Here is a 22,408-nt window from a genome sequence, read left to right as displayed (position 1 = left end):
TTTAGTACCCGAGGTACAATTTATAAGCTGTCTAAGGCTGTCAAGCCATAACTTCCTGATTTCATTTCAGGATACAGATGTTTCATTCTCTCCCTGCCCTCTCCTCCCCTTTCAGATACCATTCTATACAAAAGCCTAATCCAAAGATCATTGGAAGGCTTCCATTGACATCCAGAGGCTTTGGCTGGGCTGGATGAGTCTGGGGCACGAAGTTCTTCATTGCATCGAAGTAATTCCCTCTTCTCAGTCTGGTATCTAGGCAAAGCACAGATGTTTTTCCATCTTTACTTCCCCCTGCAAAGTATCTTGGTGGGTTTTTTATGAACTTGCCACTTCAAGTCTATCACACCACACAATCTGAAAATACTTGGAGAGATATTATAGTAGTGACCTTTATTGTTCATTAGTGAATCAGCAGCCTAGCTTACTGTGGCTTTAAATGAGCTGTATAAATTGGTTGTTATTTTCAATGATGATTCCCTTGATTTGAACATACTAGAGCAAAGATAATTGATTGATTCATTATGTAAAAGATTGTTTCAAGTGAGAGGGTGGTTTTATTTATTTTTTTCCTCCAGCCAAATTGAGACATGCTGTCTGGAATCTTGGCCAGGTTCTTACCAGGTTCATATCAGGAAGCATTATTACTTCTCTGTTTGTCACTGATGGCACACAGCAGCCTTCCTGGGTGGAGTAGGGATGCTCCTGTGATTGCTGTGCTGTTCCTTGTAATGTCCGCTGAAGCTGCTGACAGTATGTCCTGCATGTAAGACTTTGTTGCACATCTTTGATACACGATGTATGCGTGCTTTCAAAAGAAATAAAAGTCTGTACCATGTAGTGCTGTCCAAAGCCTCTAGGAATTCAAGCCTAAGCGTTGCTAAAGGAGGCAGAGAGGACATCGGGGGCTGTGGCATCCTGTGCTGTTGTCCTGTCCACCCATCTCCATCTTGTGTCTGACGTGATGCCTTTGACTTCCAGAAGGAAAGAAAACAATGCTTAAGGAAACAATGTCCAGCAAATTAAATGGGGAAGAACTGAGCTCAGATGTATGAAAGCCAGCAGTTGTGTTGTTTTCATCTGGGAATGGAACATATTTGTGTGTATCTACAGGCATTAAAGCTAGTACCATATATGTGAGTAAAACCTCCACCTGTGCCCATAAAGCAGCTGGGAGCTGGATTGTGTCTTTCCTCCGTGGTTCGGGTCTCAAAGCAGCCTCACAGTGATGTGTTTGGAAGTGGTGCCATGTGTGCGTGTCTCATTCAAGCACAGCTGTTCTACAGGACATCTTGAGGGGGTGTTTGCAGATTCTCATCTGTGTCTCACTTCTCCAGAATCTGCTTCTGCTCCCAGGATCTGGCGTGCCAAGCCCTCCTCATCGGAGCGAGTCAACAGCCTGTCCCCAGGCTGCCGCCTAAGAGAATGGCAGGGCTTTGTAAATAAAGGAAACAATTGAATGATAAGTTCACACTTCAGCACGCTGCTTAACAACCTGATAACAGTTAATTACATACAGTATTTTTTAATGCAGCAGCAGGGAGATAACTCGTGCAGAGGTGGAGCACAGGCCCTTGCCTCACGACCCAAGGTTAACCTCTTACTGCCCATGCCCCTAAAGAGACTGGCGGCTGCGGCTCCCAGTGTCACCAGTTCTGAATTTTGCTGGCCAGCAGTGGCTCAGGGTCATGCACGTGAAGTGTCCTCAGCCGCAGGTAGGGGCGGGGGGAGCTGATCTCAGTCCCAGAGGCTGTGGGTGCTGCTTTGGGAGCGGCCCGTGAGCCGCAGGCGGAGAGCGCAGGGTGGTGAGGGCGGGTTTGCGGTTCGTGCTCGGCAGAGGCAGCAGCAGAGCGTGTCCGTGGTGTGTGCGCTCCCCAGGCGCTGGTGCAGGGAAGGAGCTGTGCAGGAGGAGCCAGCACAGGCACGGCTGGAATGGGGCCGGCCGCCAGTCCCCGCAGCTGCTCCCGCTGCTCCCGCTGCTCCCGCTGCTCCCGCTGCTCCCGCTGCTCCCGCTGCTCCCGCTGCTCCCGCTGCTCCCGCTGCTCCCGCTGCTCCCGCTGCTCCCGCTGCTCCCGCTGCTCCCGCTGCTCCCGCTGCTCCCGCTCCCGGGCACCGCCGGGACCTTCCGTCTGCCCAGCCCGCCCGGACCGGGGCTCTGACCCTCCTCAGGACAGCGCAACTCGGGACATCTGCTCTCAGAGCACCCGCAAAGTCTGTGGCTTAGTGCGGGTCTGATTAACTGATTTGCCTATCCAAATCTGGAGATTTGCACACTTCTGTAGAGGCAGCTGTAAAGTTATAACTTCAGCTGTTTATCGTGCCCTGAGCCTTTAAATCTCAATTATGAAAGGTGGTATTTAATGGCTGGCTGGAAAATGGTGGTTACCAGAGTGTTAATGGAGTGCGGCAAGCCAGGAAATGTATAATCTAATGCCTGTATAGAAATGAAAGGTTCTAACAAAAGAAAATATTGGGGGGGAGGATGTACTTGCAGGCTGTTTGTGCTGTTTAGGAGAAAATCAGTACATGAGCAGTAGGGAAACAATGGGGACTGAAATACTGCCTGAAGAAAGAAATAAGAGCTGCTTGTTTTTAAGGTCCCTCTTGCCTCTCCCCAGAACAGCCATCCTTCTTCTCTGGGTCTTGAGCCTTGCCTTTGTTGAAAAAAAAAAAAAAAAAAGAATGATATGTTGCAGTGAGTTTAACAGCATGTCTGGACCAGAAAGAAACAAAATGAAGGAAAAAATAACAAGCTACATATTCCTTTTTTACTGAAGCATGGGTTTACTACCCACTTTGTGTCATTGGAGGCAGAATTGACAGCCATGCTTCATCATGGCAGTGGGAGAAAGTGCTGCAAGGGATGCTTTAATTTAAATGAAAAATGCTCTGAGAGAAAAAAAAACAAAAAACTAAAAGCTTGGTAATAACGTTAATAACCACTTCTTACAGGTTTTTACTAGCCCACTAAAGATCAGACAGCGTGTTAAGGTCCCAGTGGCTCAATAGTAAAGACCTGGACTCAGGTTATTATTACTTAGGAAGGTTCTTTTAATGATTTCTGTTATTAGTTGAAAATCATTTGAATAGGACAGCTAAATGGTCACCATGCTTTAAATTCATTTTGAATGAAAAATGAGAACAAGGTAGAATTTGGGTTTCTGTATTTCTGAAAGCACTTCACAAAACCAGCATGGATAGCAGTGGTGCTGTGAACGGGTAGGCAAAGGACAGGGGTTTCCCTGCTGGGGAGGAGCTCTTCTGGAGTGTGATCAGTTCCTTCTGAAAAGCAATTTTGACTATAGCAACAGAATTTCTTTTAAATCAAATTAAAAGCTCCTAAACCACCACAGACTCCTTAATTTCTGCTCTGATAGCCTTCAAAAAAGCAGAGACCTCCAGCAGGGGTTAGGATGAGGCAAAGGGATCCAGGTAGTATTTCTGGCTTTTGTGCTGCTGCTGCACTGAAGCCCGTGTTGGTGTCTTGCCTGTGCATCTCACTCCCTTCCCATGGATTGCCTGCTGGTGAGGGAAGCAGCTGGCTGTTCTCAGGGCAGGGGCAGAAGGGTCCCCCTGCCTGTTGGGAGCTGATGCTCCCTAAGACAGTGCAAGTATTATCATAGCACAGTTCTCACTTCAGCATCTCACTCCAGTACTGGCAGTTCTGCTCGTGTTCAGTACTTTTTTGTACTAGTTTCAATTTGCATTTAAATGCAAAATTCAACTGAGAAGCCTAAACAGTTACTTCTCTTGCTGGCTTAAGAGGCATATGTCCTTTAGAAAGAAGTTTTCTCCCCTCCAACATAACTTGGTCAGCCTCTTCTCAGAAATGTGACTCGGAAGACCAAAGGCCAAGAACTCCTTTAGTCTATAGGAAGAGCTTTTGGTCCCCACTGATCTGCAAAACAAAAGACCAAAGGGACCTTAAAATCTCAGCCAGGTCTCTCCCCAGTGGAGCATGGGGGTTCCTGAGCAGCAAGCATGACTGCTTAGCATTGAGAGTAGGTTACCAGTGCCCAGAGGTTAATGACTCACACGGCATTATGTTGTGTCGAATAATGAGTAACATCTGAAATGACACATGTTGTAATGACTCGCTACTTAAAGTTCCAATCTACTTATGATCCCTTTAAGCTTGAAGAGATCACAGAGTAGCGATGTCTTGTTCAATAGGTGCTACTTTATTTTATGCCTTCTGGTAGAAGAGATGTACCATGCCTGAGAGCATATGAACAAAACAAGTGAGGAATTGAGTAGGAAGGATTATTGCACTGGCTGTTTTGAATGCTTTTGGGGCATTTATAGAGCACCAGCTAGCATATTTTGGGTTTTGTTTTTGTTGATTCGAGAGTTTTAATCCTGGTTGTCACAGTTCGTATATTTGTAGGTTGGATTTAGGGAAGGAAAGAAAGGGGAGCTTTGCCTGCAGGATGAGATTATCAGAAACTGGTCTAAGATTTGCTGTGGAAAATAAACTAATGCTGGAGCAAAGCAGCAACACTGTCTTATGGTTTGGTTGCTGATGGGAGGGAGTTTAAATGGCACTTTGAATTCTGATGTTAACCAATCTGTGACATAGTTTGCTCCATCAGGGATTGAGAACAATCTATTTTGTTGCAGAAAAAATAAGCTGGTCGTGCTGTCATAAAAAGTCTTACCTAATCTCACAGTAAAGTTTTAAACCTGTCAGACACTGCTTGCCTGTGTTACAGTTGTTTCTGCAGTCTGTTCCCCTGCATGGAAAGCTAGTATGTGACTAAAGTGTACACTTGGTCTTCGATGTAAAAGCAAGTGTGACACCTGAATGTCTCCAATTGCTAAGAATGGCCCAGAGAGCAGCTGGAGCCCAACACCTCTGTGATGTGGCCCTCTGCAAACACTAAAGGACTTAGTTTTCCAGCTGCTTTAAGGCTGGACTTCAACTAGAGAGATATAAACACATCTCTGCACTTACCTGCTGGGATTATGGTGCTTTAACTGCGTGCTTCTAAATATTTTAAGTTGTAATATTGGAGAGAGAGAGAAACTGTGCATATAAAGTCTTATATTCAGGCCAGTTAGCACCACTTTAGATTTTGCAAAACTGCAAGGGAAGAGAATCAGGGCTGCCTGCATTGCATCTGAAATGTATTGCTGGAATTTCAAACAAACTTTTATGGGCTTGTCCTTCTCCAGAGCAAATAGGAATTCTTTAAAAAGGGAAGAGAGGTTCTTCCACTCTCATACCCATCACTCACACACACGCACACACACACCCCCACCTTGAAATGCAGGTCATGAAATGATCATTATTTTTATGGGTCTGCAAAGCCTGTAGAAGTCAAAGCTGTGTAATATACATTGCAGAGTGTTCTGCTAATCCAGTTCGACCGCAGTCGTGCCTGGCCCAGGGAAGAGGGTCTGGTAACTGGAAACCTGACACTGAAGGAATTCCAAACACAGTCCTCAAACTAAAAACAGCTCTCTCTGCATGGCATGTGCTACATGAGAGCCAGGGATTGTATTCGTTTACGTTATCTGATTTTTCAGCCTTGTATTGTTGATAAAAGAACAGGAGAAGGAAGCACCTCCACCAGCTCAGCCCATAAATAAAGTGTGTATGGTGTGTTTGAGGTTACTATGACATTGCTAGACATCTGCCTTCTTCTGAGGGGTACGAGCCTCTCTCACTGACAGCAGCCACTGAGCACTTCCTTGCACTAAGATACCAAATTGGATTCCCAGTGAATTTTAAATGCAAACCCTTTCTTTGACTATGGGAAGTATTGATCTGAAAGGGCAAAGAATATTTATTATAGGATTATCTCACCTATTAAGATACAGAGACCCACCTAAATGCATCTCAGTGATTTCTTTGAAATCTGCAGTGATTCAAAATTTCATTAATGTGTTTATTTTATGTTATATGCATGTTGAATATTAAGCAACAGGAGTTCCTAGAGCTACTGACTACAAACAGCCCTGCAGTATCTTTAATGCTGTATCTAGAGAGATAGGCACTACATGGTCTTTTCAGTTAATTATTTTTAGTGTTTGTTGAGAAGAGCTTTATAAAGACACAGGGTCTGATACTTCAAGTTTGTTTGCATACTTTAATTCTTACATCAGCTTCTCTTTTCTTCTTTAAAAGTAGGTCCTCCTGGCTGAGAACAAACATCACACAATCACACTGCATACAGTGGAGTTCTTCAGTGAGAATTTGAACACAGATAGGATCTTGTTGCTTTCTCTGTTCTTTAATCACAACCTGGGTTGTCTGATGCCATCACCCAGAGTCTCTGTATGTCTTGTTTAGACATAAAAGAGACTGCAGCCAGATGTGGGCTTTCCATTTGCTACTTAGTCTGTGGCTATCTTTGAAGTTTATTTCAAGAAGTACTCTCTAACAAAGTAAGAAGTCAGGTTTTCATGTGAGATTATATCCCTTGCAAAATATTCCCTCAGCAGCAAGGAGGAGATAGTGATGTAAGAAGAGAGCATTCCCTTCCTTGCTTTTTACCAGATACTAAGAGGGTGACCTCTGTGACTCTCCCTATAGAACAGAGGGAAGAAAAACCCTTTGTCACAATGAAATCCAAACCCCCAACGTGATGGGGCACAGCAGGAGCAGTTAGACCTTCATTCTGCTTTTCTTTCCTTTCAGATAGCCCAAGCACGTCTCCAAGTATGTTAAAGGTGACCTCCAAATGGAGGTTATCAATGAAATGCAGTAAACCTGAAATGTAATTATTGTTTTTCTAATTGTTTTGTTTTGTTTTGTTTTGTTTTTAAGCATCAGGTATTAATGCCAGTCTACTCTGTAAGGTTTTCCACCGTTGAAGAATTACTAAAACAGGGGTTAAAAAAAAAAAAGGGTACTGCAGAAAGCAAGAAGTGTTTAGTTAGGGCTTTTGGAACCTTCAGATACCTGTGACCAAGTAACATACTGGGTAAGAGAAGTCTTTCCTAAATATTCCAAATCCTGTGGTTCAGTTTTAAATAAATCCAGAAGCTCTTAAAAATTCTGCAGTAAAGACTGCAGAAAACGCCATCTTTTGTGCTTGGAAGATAAATAAAGCAGAGAGAGAAAAACAAACCTGCTTTAGGCTTTACTTGTCATATAGAAAATAACAACATGTTAATTGAATATCAGTCACAAGTTACCTGCTTTACTTGAACAAGGCTACTTTGTGCTCTCAATGCTCAAAATGGATCACAGTTGTTAACTGGTGAATCATTTTAAAAGATAAACCGGTAGAGCTGCAAGCCAGCATTCACAACTGCCTGTGTGTGATTTGTAATTTCTCTGCAGGAGAAGGAGGATGAGACTTTGCTTCCTCAAAATTAACCAGACATTTTAAGGGGCACCTTGCTCATGACATTTTTGAGGAGTCCTTTGTGGAACCTGGTGCTTCTCTCTCCCTTCATTCAATTGCTTCCTGCAGCAGCAGCCTCTGCTTTTAGCTAGACCCACATCCATAATGCACTTTCCAGTGGGACCCAGCAGAGCTGAACTATCAGCAAAACCAGTTTTTGAGCTCTGAGATCAGTTCCTTCCCAGGATGTTGTGTCAGCTTCCCTGCCTTCTGCCTGCCATTAATTGCACTGTATCCCCAGGTCAAACAACTGGCTGAAAATCTGGAAAACAGCTGACGGTCAGAGCAGCTCCTACTCAGCATGTCCTCTCAGAGGGCACACTCCTGGCCTGGTCCTTATGAGTGGCTGGACCTGCTTGACCCAATTTGTGGATTTTTGATCACTCCCCTGGGTCACTGATTTTCCACTTGAGGTTATTGGTTTGACCCCCACACCATGGGTCACTTGGGAGGTGTGATATGGCCCTGTGAACTCTGAACTCATCAGAAGCCAACAAAAACAGTGAGAGAGAGGAGAAGAATTTCATTAGGACCTCCTCAGAGGTGGCAGTGTCTGCTGAGGGAAAAGGTAGGAGTTGTTTTTCTTCTTGCAGAAACAAGCACACACCATCTACAAGGGACTGCCAAATAGAAAGTGTTTGGTTTGTTTTGTTTTGGCAATTTCTTTAAGCATAAACAACAGCATATACTTTTTCACCATGGGCTATGGAGTGAGAAGGTTGTTGGTTCAGAGGAACAGTCCTCCTCCTGCTGGGAACTGCCCTCAGTGTCCCAGACTTGCTGCTAATGGTGTCAGCATTTCTGCAGCCAGAGCTTGGTATTTGCAGTTGTTTCTTCTACCTTAAAAATATTAACTTTCTGATGGTTAATTTGTCACACTTGAGGAGGGATGGGCTGGTTTTTAAGTTTTTTCCTGGTTTTTGAGGCTGGTCAGATAGAGGTTCATGGAGGCTCCATAGGCTGGTTGGTTGCACTGTGAGCAGCTCCCTGAGAATGAACTTCACCAGGAATGGGTGGTAGGTGGGGAAGAATGAATCCTCAGGAAATAATTTGGTTTCAACATGCTGTGTTGGACATAAAAGGGAAAAAAAGTGTTGTGATTGTAGTTTGTGTATCTGCAAGGGTAACACCCACTGGGATCACTGGGGGAAGTAAGCTGGAGAGTGTGGAGCAGCCATAAGGATATCTTTTGTGATATTTCCCTCAGTTGTGCTGCCCAGAATCAGCCTTTTGGACAGTTACCAGTGTTTCCCAAGGTTTTACTCAGGCAAGAGTTTGGCTTGATCACTGCTTGTGTTATCCCCAAGGCTGCTAAAATAGCTCACATACCTTCTGTCTTCCTGAGGCTTTCCTGAGAGATTCCTGTGAAGTGGATTCCTGTCAGGTCTCTGTGTACAACCTGTCCTCCCAGCTGCTAAGTCTTGAGTCTGGGCAAGACACTCAAGAATTATACCACCTATGGGTGTTTCACCCTCAGAGAAAGGAGGCTGGTGCTGACAGTGAACAACTTGGGGTTTATCTTTTAAAGAAAGATTTTGCTTTTCCCATATATTCTGCAGTTTGTCTACACAACACAGATGATGTTAGCTGTAAGTGAAGCAATGGTGGATTTAGTTCCCTAGGAGAGGTAACAGCAATGGAGATCTGATGGCATTAGCTCAGGCAGCTTGGGGCCATTTCCCAGGTCTGGCCCATCTTCAGTGCACAGTCCTGGGCCAGAGCAGCCTGAGTGCACAGCCCTCTGCACAGTCACAGCTTCTGTGGCAGCAGTGTAATGCTGATTCCTAAAACTGGACTGGCTGAGCTTTCCAAAAGAACTCTTCTGGCTGGATGACAAAGCACACCCCTCTTTTTTTCTTGCACCTTGCAAAGCTCTGGTGTCAGCTGAGGCATAAGTTGTGTACTCAAGGCTCAATATGTCATGCTGGTGGCTCAATCCTATTCTCAGCCATCATTTTGATGCCAATTCATCTTCAATTTGGTTTTTTTTAGAGAATTCAATTTGCAATTAGAGCTCTGTCCAAAAGCTACCACTGGCTTTTCAGTGAATTCTGGATCAGGTTCCAAGCTCAGTCCTTTTTTAATGTGATGCACAAGAATTTCCTTGATTATAGCTGCTGATGAGAACACCTTATAAAAACAATGTACAGGATTTTGAGCATGATCCTTATATTAAAAGGTGATAGGTGTAGGTTTGACATTTGTTCCTGTTGCTGTGCTGCCTGACACAAAGCAGTTCCTACCATTGCAGAGCCTTTTATGATTGGAACTACATTTTTGTGCACAGAGGCATTAAAGCTGAGTGTGATGGGACTGACTCTAGCTAACAAGCCTAGTGCAGAAATATGTGGAGCAGCTCTTTGGCCTGCTCTGGAAATTATGTTTTGTTGCAAGGTAGGTGTGTGAGCAGCGACAGTAATTGTCTCAGTACAGAGTGGTTTGGTATCTCAGAGGGTGGCTTCAGGCCCTTCAGCACTTTGTCTGGACTGTCTCACCAGGAGGTGGGGGGGGAAGCTGGGAGTGCCTGTCTTTTATAATGTTCTGTTTTTAAAGCAGAAAGTCTCTGGGGAGCATAGGGTCCTAAAAATCCAAGGCCTGGAATGCTTCCTTTTGCTCTTTCCATTTTAAACAGGAAACATTTGCACTAAGTTATTCCAGGAGGAGAATTGTAGGTTCATTTCAAGGCAGATAATGTTTGTTCATGGCCTGTGTCCGTGATTTACCCCATGGGCTTAAACGAGTGCAGCAGAAAACCACATGTTTTGTTTTACTACATGCTAAACAAGTTCCAGCAGAGTCTGGGAGCCCAGGTTAAGAAAGAAGGAGCATGCTTGTAAAATCTCTCTGTGAACAAGAGGGTCACTGACAAATTTTGAACACCTGATCTGCTGTACCAGAATGATGACATTTTTCATAATCTATGCAAAGAATATTTAAACAGTTGATGAGTTCAGTCCTGAGGACACAGAGCAGGTGTAATTGATTTATGCTTCCAGCCCCTTTTTTGGGTCAAAACTCTGTCTTCCCTAAGCTCTCATTTGGAGAGAAGCTTCCTGTGCAGTCAATGAGAGGTTTTGTCCAAAGTGCAGACATTTGCAGTCAGACTGGCAAAAACTCCTAATTAAGTTGAACTTTTGGGGGTGCTCTGGTGACATGTCTGTGAGAACAATTATTTTTGCCATTTCAAAAGTATCACAAGTTAAGTTGTACTAGGAAAAAATATCAGTGCTTCATTAGTGCAAATCATGAAATTAAGATGCAGAAGGCTACAGAGAGGGCTCCTTGGCACATCCTCGGGGATGACACATTCACATGTTGCTTTTCACGTAAACGAGGGCTTGTGAGATCCATACTGATGCAGATAAGTTACAGGACTGTTGTAATATCAGGCATTTTAGATCACAGATTTTTTGAAACCCCATTGGCAACTTGCCCATTGAACACAGGTATTGTAGTCTGACATCCCTAGTGTTTCTTCCCCAGTTTTTCCAGCTATGGTGTTTGGAAAGTTTTACAGGCTGACATATTAGGAGAGAATAGTGGGAAATGGCCTGGAGAGCGTGAATATTTGTGCATGTAAAGCTTATGGGATTTGCAGACTTGCAGACCCAACTCATCTGTTTATCCTCAGGCTAGATAAGATTCAGTCAAACATGCATTGTTTAAAGGAGCTTTGTTTCCATTATGGCAAATGGATCACAGGAGACTGACTTTGGGAGCTGAAGGGCTCCAGTGCTCCCCCATTGTGAAAGGGCTGTGATGTGCACTGGACCCTTCCTCCAGTGTCCTGGATGTTACAGACTTTTGTAGCATGCAGGTGGGAAGCTTGTTATTCTTCAGAAGTTCTTTTCATTCATCAGGAGTTGTCATGCTTGAGGCGGCATTTCCTCTCCCAAAGTAAACATAGATTGGATGTACAATAATGTGTCGCTGGGCTAGTAGACTGCCTTTTTATGTGCTTTATTATGTTTTTTCCTCCTCAGGCGTGGACCTGCAGAGCCACTAGAATATTTAACGGGGCCACGAGTAACGTACAAAGAGAGAGATCTTCCCTACTACCACGGAGGACAGCCTGTTATCCACCCATCCAAGGGGAACTACATGCGTGCTCCGGACACAAGAGTGGCAGAGCTGAGGTACCCTCCGTATTACCCAGCCCAGCCCATCCCAAACCAGCACAAAGGGCCCCTCCGGCAGGACGTGCCGCCTTCCCCTCCGCAGCCCCACCGAGCACCAGCTTACAGTGAGATTGTCCGGCACCGTGGGACCAGTCCAGACCAGTACCAGTACAGGCAGCAGGACCCCAGGCAGAAGAACCCCATGACTGCAGCTGTATAGCCGTGCACTGGGCTCCTGGCACCGCCCGGGAGGAGCCGCATGGACATGATCCTTGTAGAGTTGTTCCCAAGTGTAGCTGCCTGTGAGAATGGCACACGAGACCTGGAGTCGTTCTTACTGAGCTGGGCTCAGCGTAGGTGCTTTCTAACAGGCGAGCTAAAGCCACGTGAGGTACGATGTGTTTTGAGTATGTGAGGTACCAGACAGTTGGATGTTTTTTAATTCCTTTTAAAAATAGAAAGCGGCTGCTGGAAATGAAACACAACACTTAATACACCTCAGGGCTATTTACTGAATCCAGTTACACCTTTGCAGTACATAGCTGTCTGTGTAAGGGCAGCAGAGGCACCAGAGTTTACTTCAGAGTGCTGCTGTAGAGCCTTTTAAGTGAGAACACAGCATGCAGTACAGACTTCTTGCAGAGCTGGGCATCTTGTGTATCTAGTGTGTGATCATGACAAGAGACTGCCACAGAGATAGTGGCCACATTCCAGGCACGTCCTGACCAGCAGCTCTGCTTTAAGGATGCTGCAGTTCCAGATTTGTGATCTGGCCTCTGTCTTCTGCTGTCTTTTTGGTGGTGGCAGCATTTACCTTGTAGCCTTCACTTTTTGCAGTTTGTGTATCAAGAGCCTTCACTTATTGCACTTGCTGCAATTGGAGTAGGGCAAAAAGCCTTATCCCCTGTGCTTGGGCAAGCTCACAGAGGACAGGCAGCTACCTGAGAACCACGTCTTTGGGGGGCGGGGTGGGGGGGAGTGTGTGCTTGTGAGTGTTGGTTAGTTATACAGTGTGCAGTCTTTAATGTAAACCCTGGAGACCAGATCCTCAGCTGCTGTCAGAAGTGTCGCTGGAGGGGTTTCAGTGGAGCTGGGCCTATAAGAAAGTGACCAGGGAGGTGACTATGGGCATGGCCTCCATAATTCACATTAAGTTCCTGTGTCGGGTGCTGCCTTGGCTCCATCAGGGCAGCCCGTTCCTGGCCCACTCCAGGTGGTGTTGGAGCCCAGTGCTGCCAGCAGTGTGCCTGCCCTGGCCAGCCCAGCACCACCAGAAGGCACCTGCTCATGGGGGCCATCCTCAGTCCATCAGTCAGCCTTGGGCAGCACTGGGCCCTGCCACACCAAGTGCCAAACTACTCGAGTTTCCACAGCCAGGGGTCATCAGGTCACTGGGCAAAGGGGCTTTTCACAGCAAGGGGTGAGGGAAAAGGCAAGGAAAGTAGCAGGAAGGGCTTCAAGACCCTGGGGCCCAGGAGGAAGATGTGAGACTAGCTGTTTGTAGCAAGTTATTTGCAGCAGTGCATAGGAAGAGAGAAAGTGTGAGTGGGGAGGGGGTTTTCAGCAGTGCAGCAGAGCCGTGGTGGGGGGACAAGGTGGTAGGGTACATGCCCAGTTCTTTGCCCCAAACAGCCTGAGTTTGCTCTGCAGCCAGAAATGTGTGTCTCCAGCCACGGGGCCTGCCTGACCTGACCCATGAGGGCTCTGAGTGCTTAGAGAGCTGTCTCAAGGATTTTGTCACGAGGAAACCATGCAGTATTGAGACCTAGAAATATGTTATTTCCAAGTGTCCTTAATTCCTTGACTCTGCCTTCTGGGAGTGTCACTAAACCATTAGGCCTCCTTTTTCACGGGAAAAGACTGTGACCTGGCCACAGATTAAGCATAAGGATTTCTTTGATATCATTTTGACATCTTTGGTATGCAGCATACTAAATCACATAGATCACTTCCCAGGTGTTAAATACCACCAGGAAGGTTTCTCCTGCTAGGAGTGTGTCCTGCTGGCAGTAATGGCCCTGATGAGAAAAGCAGCATTTAATCCCAGCCTACTTTTTTCTCTGCTGATGGTGCTGGTTAGAGCCTGACATAACCCTCAGGCACAGGGAGCACTTGCAGCTGCCTGAGTGGCTGGCAGGCTCTAGTGCTTGCATTCCCACCAGCCTCCACCCACCAGCAGGCTGGGAAGCAGGGGAGCACCTCCATGATTCAGACAGAGGGCTGGACTCCCTGGGGCAGGGGCAGGGACAGCTCTAAATCCAGTCAGGAGGAAGCATTGGTGGGAGGGAGAGAGGAAGAGGGATGCAACTGATTATGAAGCAAGGGTATTTAGTTCTTGTTCCATTTCTTTCTGCCCTCTTCCCTAGAAATGTAGGAGGGAAAAACCTCTGGAGGGAGTGTTGGGTGTAAAGCTGGATGTCTCTCAGTACCCTCCATAAATAAGGCACATTCCCCAGGGAAACTGTGCTTGTCACGTACGTGCTCTGCACAGCCTTGTACTCTCTCAGAAAGCTTTAGATGCTGTAGGATACTCAGCCAGGGCTTGGCAGCCACAGAATAGCCGCTGGTGTTATAAAGACCTATTGAAAGTGAAGCAAAAACAAATTAAAATACTTTCCTTTCCCTCCTTGAAATATAACCCCTGATACATTTGATCCAGCTGTAAAGAAACTAATGTTTGCGACAGTGGCTTTATCAAGCCAGGCCACAATTAAGAACAGCTCTGAATATAAGCTACTGCCTTTGTAAATCACTCTCAACTAACCCTTCAAATGGCATCACAGCACAGTGAACAGAACTTATTTACAGTATTTCATGAGCCAGGGCCAAATAAAATCTAGATAGAAACAGCTCCTACGTTATTTATAGCCTTTGAAGGACCTGCCCAATGTCTCCTCGTAACCTGAATCTTTCCTTAAGAGCTCCCCTTGACTGCATCAGCTCCACTCAGTTGAGGCAGACAGATCAAACAAACACCTTCTGAGCTGTTAATCTTACCTTACCCAACAGGTTATTAAATGATGCTTCTGCACAGTAAGCAGGAATCAGTTGAGAGCTTCTTCCAATCAAGGGGGAAAAAAAAAAAATGTACTATAAGTATAATATATGGATGCATCCTACAGGTAAGGAGCTAAGGAGGAAAAACAGTGTGACCTAGCTGGGGGAGCAAGACCAAAAAGTATTAAAGAGCATCTCATCTATCTCTGGTGCCATTGTTCTGGGAAAAAATTGCCATTTTCTGATTTAATATCTGGTAGAGGTACAGTATTTTCAAAAGTATGTGTAACTACAGTATGTATAGTCAGCTTTTCTGCAGTATAAAATGTATGATTTTAGCACCATATTGTGGAAAAATATGTACCGTGCAGAATTCACGAGGTGCTACAACTGACGGTTGAAAATACACACTTGCAAAATCCAAAAGAGCCGTTAAGTAACAAGTTGTTCTTTTCCCATATGTCCATATGTTTGGGAAAATTATGAGTCTGAAATGCTCTTGACACGTAATTGCCTCGCACTCCCTCATCCAAAATGTGCCAGTCCAGCAGCAGAGTTACTGACGTAGGGGGTGTGAGGGGAGAGTTGGGTTTGCCACAGGAGCAGCCCTAAGTGTGTGTGTGAGCAGCATCAGGAGCGAGGGAGAGAGGCCCACGCTCACGTGAAGCTTTGATTTCCTGAGCTGGTGGCGTGCAGCCTGCGTTTCTGGCTCTGGCACAGGGCCAGCCAGGCCCAGCAGTTGAAAGATTAAGAGATAGAAAAAGAGCCTGTGGATTTTCTGAGTGACCACCCACTAGTGAGCCATGATCTTGGCCTGTGAGCCGACATTACCACTGTGATATATTATGATGCAGAAGTCTCTAGGCACCCCTTGAATGCGTAAAGAAATATCAACTGCCCTTTGTGGGGGAAACTAAGCATAGAAAAAAAAAAAAAAAGGCTCTTGCCTTAAAAAAGTGCATACAGTCCTGAATTCCAATTCACTCCAGCTTCCTGATCTAGAAATAGCTTCAAATGCTGCCTAATTTTTTTACAGATGAATTGTGCTACCTCTTCCTCCCAGCCATCACAGATTTGTTTATCAGAGACTTAGTGCTGTGAGTGAATCCTAGTGACTGCTCTGCCAGGGCCACATCCTGACACTGCTCTGAGCAGGGAGTGCTTTGCACTTTCAAAAGGCCCCACACCTGTGCTCCCCATCACAGTTGTCCTGCAGGGTCCTTAAGCCTTACATGCAAAATCAGAAGTGCTATTCACTATCTCTGCATAGGAAAGAAGGCTTTGTAAGACACTATTCTGTTACTGTGAGGGAGAGAGAGGTACTTGTGATCTTGACAATACCTGTGTGTTTAAGTGAAACTGATTTAAAAATCATGTGTGATTGTTCCAGGGGAGAAATTCAACATGTAATTTGACAGGATTTTTCTAGTACGACGTCAAAGATTTTGATCTTTTGTTACATATGGCTATATAAATTTTACCTGGTTTATTTTGCATTAAAATAAAGGCTTTAAGACTATATATGATTATGTACTTGTACATAGAGTCTTTCCCTTCTTTGTATCTACAATGTCATCTTCAGCCGTGGATGTGATTTGATATTAGAAGATGATACGTGGTCAAGCTAGATCAGAATTGGTAAGATTACTTCTTTAACATAAAACAAAAAACACAATAGCCATGTGATGCTTTGTAGGAAAAAAAACCTTCCCAGGGCTTACCTTGATTCCATCTCAAATCTGCATTTTCTTCATTGTATCACCTGAATCCTGATTCCATACCCCAGGATTGAAAGCAGAAGCGAGAAAGAAGTCCATTGCCAGCTCAGAGAATTTCAGCTTAGGCAGCTGTGTCTTCATTGCTGAAGTTCCCCAGGAAGTTTCATCTCAACATGGAGCTCTTCTCTTGCTGTTGGTACCAGCCAAGGTGTTCTGCAGCCTGTAGCAGCTGCCAGGTGAGAGGGCTGGAGGCCCTTGCCAGCGATTTAGGATACCTTGAAAGTTCTGCACAGGCTCTTCACATGAAGTACATTGGTCATTTAACTGAAGCTGATAACTCTTATTTTCACACATTATGCACAAGCATAGATCTTTGTAGGATCAGGCTGTGGGTTGCAGTGAGATTCAGGCAAGTGTGTTATGTTAGGTGGAGTAATTTTCAAAATAGATACTTCCATGAAAAGGCATTAGTACAGGGAGAAGGAATAAGAAGCCTAAGGTGGAAATTATGGGTTCCTATGAAGAAAAAGGAAAGAATAAAAGAACAAAATAGACAGAAACATGCAGGTTTACAATGCAAGGTGTAACAGAAATGACAGGAATAAGTCAATAAAAATACATATGTACTGCACTCCAAAACGTTTTGAATGCATGTCTTGGTGTTTACAGCCAAGACAGCTCATGGACAACTGTCAGTCAATTTTAACATGTATTAAATTATAAACCACACAGATGCCAATTTTAAAACCAGTCAGGTCATAACCTGCAGTTACAGCTAAAAACTGTACAAATAAAAACAATACCTCAGTTTCTCCTGCTGGAGCTGTACAGAGTAGCAAAAGAGGAGCAAAACTAGGAGTGTATTAAGAGCTGGAAACTCAGTGGCCACAGTTTTGAGGTAGTAGTCCTTCTGCTTTTGCAGTCACTCCTCTGTCTGCATAAAGAAGTATGTGGAGCCATTTGGCTGTTAATTCATTTCAGTGGAGGAGGCCATGCCCTCCTGGGACCTGGATCCTGCAGTAAGCAGAGTGGGATGCAGTGCCTTTCCACACGGAGGGTCTGGGAGCTGCGTTAGCTCAGCAGCAGTGCAGTGACCTGCTGCAATCTCTCTACCCGGGCAGAGCATCCCAGCCTCTCAGGCGTGAGGAATGTGGCAGCTGTGCTGCTTGGGAGGCTCTCAGGAAGCAAAATGCCATTATCAAGATTGAAGTGGAGCTGAGCAGCTTCTGCAGCTTCCCAGAAGGCATTCAGGGCTTCTAGTAAGTCCCAGAGGATTCTGGCTCTGAAGGTCTCCTGAGGAGGATATCAGGCTCCCATCGCTTGGTGTGCTCATCCCTACAGAGAAAGTATGGAGGTGCTGAGGCATGCCTTGGGAAAGGATGGAAACAAGACTGAGAAGGGATCCTAATTCCCAAATGTGGGATATGCTCCAGGGGGACATCTTGGCTGATGGTTTTCTCAGTGGGCTGGACAGGAATGATCTGGCAGGGATTGCCCTGGGAATGGGTAAGGGGAGGTGAGGGGGTGGAGAGTGGGAAATGATAAGGAGAGCCAACTGGAGCAAAGGAAAGGGGACAAGAAATTAAAATAGGTTGGAAAAGGCGGGTAGGCGGTGTCAGAACTGAACAGGAAATAGGTGGGAAGGAGAGGGGATTGTCCCCGATGTGTGAAGTTCACATACCAACAAGAAAGGTGGAAATCTGTGATAATGCTAACTAATGTTCCCCAGTTTCCATTGTGACATCCCTCTAATGTGTCCAGAGTCAAGACCAGTGACAAAGTAGCACAAAGCTACCTGTGCCTGAGTGAGAAAGCAGAAGGGCTAGTAGGAATTGTGAGGAAATCCAATAACCAGTATGGGGAGAGAAACACACAGCACACATCACTGCTCCCTCCTAGATCACATGCTGGCACCCAGATCTCATAGCCTGTTCTGCACACACTTCCCTTCTCCTTCCTGGGTACCACCAACATCACAGTCTCCTAACTGCCTCTTTGACCTTCAATAAAACCTTTTCCTTCACTACTGGTGAGATGGCCTCACATGCCATCTGTGAGCATAGCTAACCAACACCAGTAATTTTGCTGGCACCTGAAAGAGTCAATTGTGTGGCTCCCAGGACCACCCCACATGGTGTGGGGTGGGGCTGTGCCTTCATTATAGACACAGACAAGTCATTTCTGAATCAGTGCTTTGTTGGTATAGATGGTAAGAAAGACACAGATTTCATCTGCCTTTTTTGCTTGTCTAGAATAAACCTTTTGACACGTGCAAAAGCTGTTTTATTGCTGGCTTGGTACAAAAGTCCTGAACCAGTTTCAAGGGTGATTATAGCCTTTAAAGCAGAATTAATTCTCAAGCCATTCCCAAAATATGCCTGACAAACTAACCCCAGCCAGACGAGTTGGCTCTGTTCATAGTAAAAGGAAACCTCTGTGCAGAGGAAACAGCCCTTCTTTGCTTTTTCAGAAGAGTATCTGCATCTGAAAGAATTAATTTATTGGGAAATATGTACAGTAAAATAGCAAAATGAGACATTCAATGAGGCTTCTATATAAAACTGTGCCCTTTGCCTCCAGCCGATAATGAATAAAAATGATATGAAGAAGCAATGAACATTCAATGTTTTATATTTAAAATACATTTGTGTGGAAAACAATGTGGCATAGAAAAAGGACTGAAGGGTTCTCCAAGATAATGCCAGAAGCTGTGAGATGTTAGCAGCTTTGTCGTATAAGTTTCAAGGTGTAGGTTTTTAATTTTCTCTTACAAATCATAGAAACAGTCGTGAAAACTGTCATTAAAATTCATGGCAAGAAAAGTAAACTTACATTAAAACCTACCCCATTTTTCTCTGAATTCTTCGTACTGACTAGAAAGAAGTGTCTGTTTCTCTGCCTAAACCTTACCCACACAATCTGATTTAGTCTCTAGGCTCTGTTAAACTGGAGTTTTCATACATCACATCCTTCACCAAAGTATAAAGGAAAAAAACCTTTAAAATTGAAAGCTAGATTTTCAAACCAGCAAGCTATGATGTTAAGAGGTTTCATTTGCCACATTTTTTCTAGGAATGAAAAGAGTAGAAAAAATAGAGCAAATATGAAGAAATCAGTTTATAAGTAAGTACAAATAAATAAACCACCCCTCCCTTCCTCCTAGGTATAGATATGCATATACATATATATATATACACACACACACACACACACTTTGGCATTTCTGCTTTTGATCTCAAAGCAAGTGTAATTTAACAGGTTATTATTTCTAGCCTCTCCCTGAAGGAGTCAGTATACCAGAGTATAGGAGCAGTCATGGGGCTGCTCTTAGGACTGAAGCTGCCTGGCAGTCTGTAGGTTAACTCGGCAAGCAGAGGAAATCAAAGGCACTCTAAGTATGTTCAGTTTCCAGCTCAGTATTCACATTTCACCAAATTAATCACAACTAATTCAGGAGTGGAGTGTTAGGTTCAAGAAGGGTGTTTCTTATCTCTTCACAGAGTTAGACGCACACATCCTCCTCACCATGGAGAATGTCTTCCCTTCCCTCCTTCTTTGTACCTTCCTCCCCTCTGTTGAAAACAAGCTCTCCAGGCCAGTCATTCTTCTTTATATATAGCAAGAGGACAGTAAGGCCTTGGTCCAATGTCCATTTAACGCAGTCATGCCTCCAGGCTCCCCCTCCTGCCCCATCCCTCCCTCCTAGCACTTGGTCCCACCCCATCCCCGTGTCCTTTCTCCTTCCCCATTTGTAGGGATTTTCATTGCTGTGAAAGGACAATAGAAACTGAGCTGCTATTGAAAAAAAGACTGATTTGTTTTTTCTTTGCTGGGCTGGTTTTTACATGGATCATTTCCCAGCTCAGTTCTTCAGATTGCTTTGATGGCACGACAGAGTGGATGGAGCAGTGAGGGGAACCAGGCTGGGGGTGAGGATGGGTTAGAGAGTGGTTAGACTGCTGTTGCTACAAAACAGAAAAGGGAAAAAAGGAAAGGAAAGAAGGAAAGGAAAGGAAAGAAAAGGAAAGGAAAGGAAAGGAAAGGAAAGGAAAGGAAAGGAAAGGAAAGGAAAGGAAAGGAAAGGAAAGGAAAGGAAAGGAAAGGAAAGGAAAGGAAAGGAAAGGAAAGGAAAGGAAAGGAAAGGAAAGGAAAGGAAAGGAAAGGAAAGGAAAGGAAAGGAAAGGAAAGGAAAGGAAAGGAAAGGAAAGGATGCTAAACCACAGTCAAAGCACAGTGTATTAGGGGCTTGGATTTGAAAAGTCAAGCACCATCTTCTGCTGCAGTTACATTGCTCTGCACGTTTACTTCTGGCCAAATTTCCTGAGAGCAGAGGCAGCATTCACCATGTTTGATTTCTTCAGGCTCTCTCATATGTATTTTCTTCTCTGTTTAGCATTAGGAAAAGATGGGAAATCTTAAGGCTTCATGTAGGTTGTGGATTTTCCCCTTCCTGGGGTTACTTGCACATGGAGGCAGCAGGGAGCCCCAGGACCCCTTGCAGATCGGAGGTAACACATACATCACTCACCTTTATGATCTGGGATGGGGTGCCCGGGAAGCAGTGCAGTCATGGGCTCAGTTATGCAGGGCACACTGAGGTATCAGGACAGCTGCTCCTAAGGATTCCTATGAGAAGGGGACAGGGATCAGCAAGGGTGCAACCAGCAAGTCCCAAAGCGTAGTCAGGGTGCTCACTGCCACAGCCCCAACTCTATCAGAGTGGCTTTTCTGTAGGACTTTTTTGTCCTGCAGGCAGGGCCCTGTTCAGAGATGCCAGCAAATGATTCAAGTCACCCTGGAACATGGTTTGCATCAGTCATAGGTTTGGCCAGCAGCAGTGACATTTGGCTAATGCTCCCTGAGCCTCGGAGATGAGAGAGGATCCTGTCTGCCAGCTGAGTTTCAGGTCCTCCCTGGCCCTGCAAACTCTGGGAGAACAATAGGAACCCTTGGCCCACACGGGTAGTTGTTTGAGGCATTGTTTCAAGGAGTATAGTTTTGTTTTGGCTGTTTGGTTACATGTCTCCTCTTGGATGTTTATGCTGAACAAAAGGCACTTGTTCTCTCACCGACTTCAATGAGGTTGAGTCCAGCTGGATTTGTGCTTGAGGTGTAGAGTGCCAACAATACCCACATCAGCAGCCCCATTTGGAGAGAGCCTGGGGACAACACTGGCCTAAGCACACCCTGCTGTCACTGTGCTCTCAGGAGCAGGAATGAAAACACAATTTGCAAGCAGCCTCACTGGAGTGGGTCTGGGTACCGAGCCCAGAGGGCACCTCTCGGGGCTCTCTGCACTGGGGAATGCTTTGATGCTTTGTGTGCCCAGGATGTTCAGGTTTATCCTCTAGCTGCCAAGTAACCTGCTTGTCTGCTTTAATTTGCTAAGCCTTTTTATTTTTAAGAAATCCTTTATTTATTTATAAACCGCACATTTCCAATTAGTTCACTCTGCTCCTTTCTTGCCCTTCTCCCACACGTCCCATAGCAGGAGCCTCAGCTCACAAGGCAGTCAGGGTGCAGATATAAAATGGGCCCAGCAGCTGCCAAGCACAGACAGGCACAGTGAGTGCCTGTGCAAGGCACAGAGACAATGATTCAGCAGCAGGTGGGCAAACATGCAGACTCCTGTGCAGGGGAGGGCAGGGAGTGCCAGGGCTCCATGCCGGATCCCAGGCCCCATGGAGCTGCCCTGGCACTTTGTGTCTGCATTGGCACGTTATTAAGCAGGGCATAGGCTCAGTTTACTTTTACCCCTGCTGTCAGCCTTCATAAGCCAAGATGTTTTAAGTTGTCCTTATCCTCAAATTAATAAATTCTGCTCTGTAAGAGTGTAAACACAGGAAAAGAACTCGACTGAAAAAAAAAACACCCAAAAATTCAGGCTGATGCTGTGCAGTCAGGACATTTCTTTTCCTGACAGGATACGGGATCAGAGTTTAAAAACATGCATTATGAAACGTGTGTTGAGGGCAAGGGGGTCAGTAGACAAAACAAGTGCATTGTTGGCCGAGCAGGAGAGCAGAGAGGAGCCAGCTGAGCAGCAGGTGCCGGCAGCGTCCCCGAAGCTGTAGCTGCAGGAGGGCGAGGAGGCCACACAGGGACGGGTGAGGGGACGGCCAGGCCTGGCCATGCACCCATCGGGCCTGGCTCTGCACCCACGGGGCCTGGCCACACACCCACCGGGCCTGGCCAGGCTCCCCCCGGGCCTGGCTCTGCA

At 45.4% G+C, this 22,408-nt stretch overlaps 1 protein-coding gene across 4 annotated transcripts in view; it reads left to right on the top strand.

Moving 5' to 3' along the window:
* PARD3B (par-3 family cell polarity regulator beta) overlaps window positions 1–15,991 on the top strand; it is a 383,975-nt gene extending 367,984 nt beyond the window's left edge. For all 4 annotated transcript variants that reach the window (XM_056496182.1, XM_056496185.1, XM_056496183.1 and 1 more), the window contains one exon: window positions 11,339–15,991. In XM_056496182.1, coding sequence (XP_056352157.1) covers window positions 11,339–11,693 — 355 coding nt within the window. In that variant the 3' untranslated portion in view covers window positions 11,694–15,991. The remainder of the gene's footprint in view (window positions 1–11,338) is intronic.
* Window positions 15,992–22,408: the final 6,417 nt, after the last annotated feature.

This window comes from Oenanthe melanoleuca, chromosome 7 (genome assembly GCF_029582105.1).
Source record: "Oenanthe melanoleuca isolate GR-GAL-2019-014 chromosome 7, OMel1.0, whole genome shotgun sequence".
In the NCBI taxonomy this organism is placed as follows: Eukaryota; Metazoa; Chordata; class Aves; order Passeriformes; family Muscicapidae; genus Oenanthe; species Oenanthe melanoleuca.
Note: the sequence above shows the minus strand (reverse complement) of the source record. Positions and strands in the feature narration are given on the sequence as shown.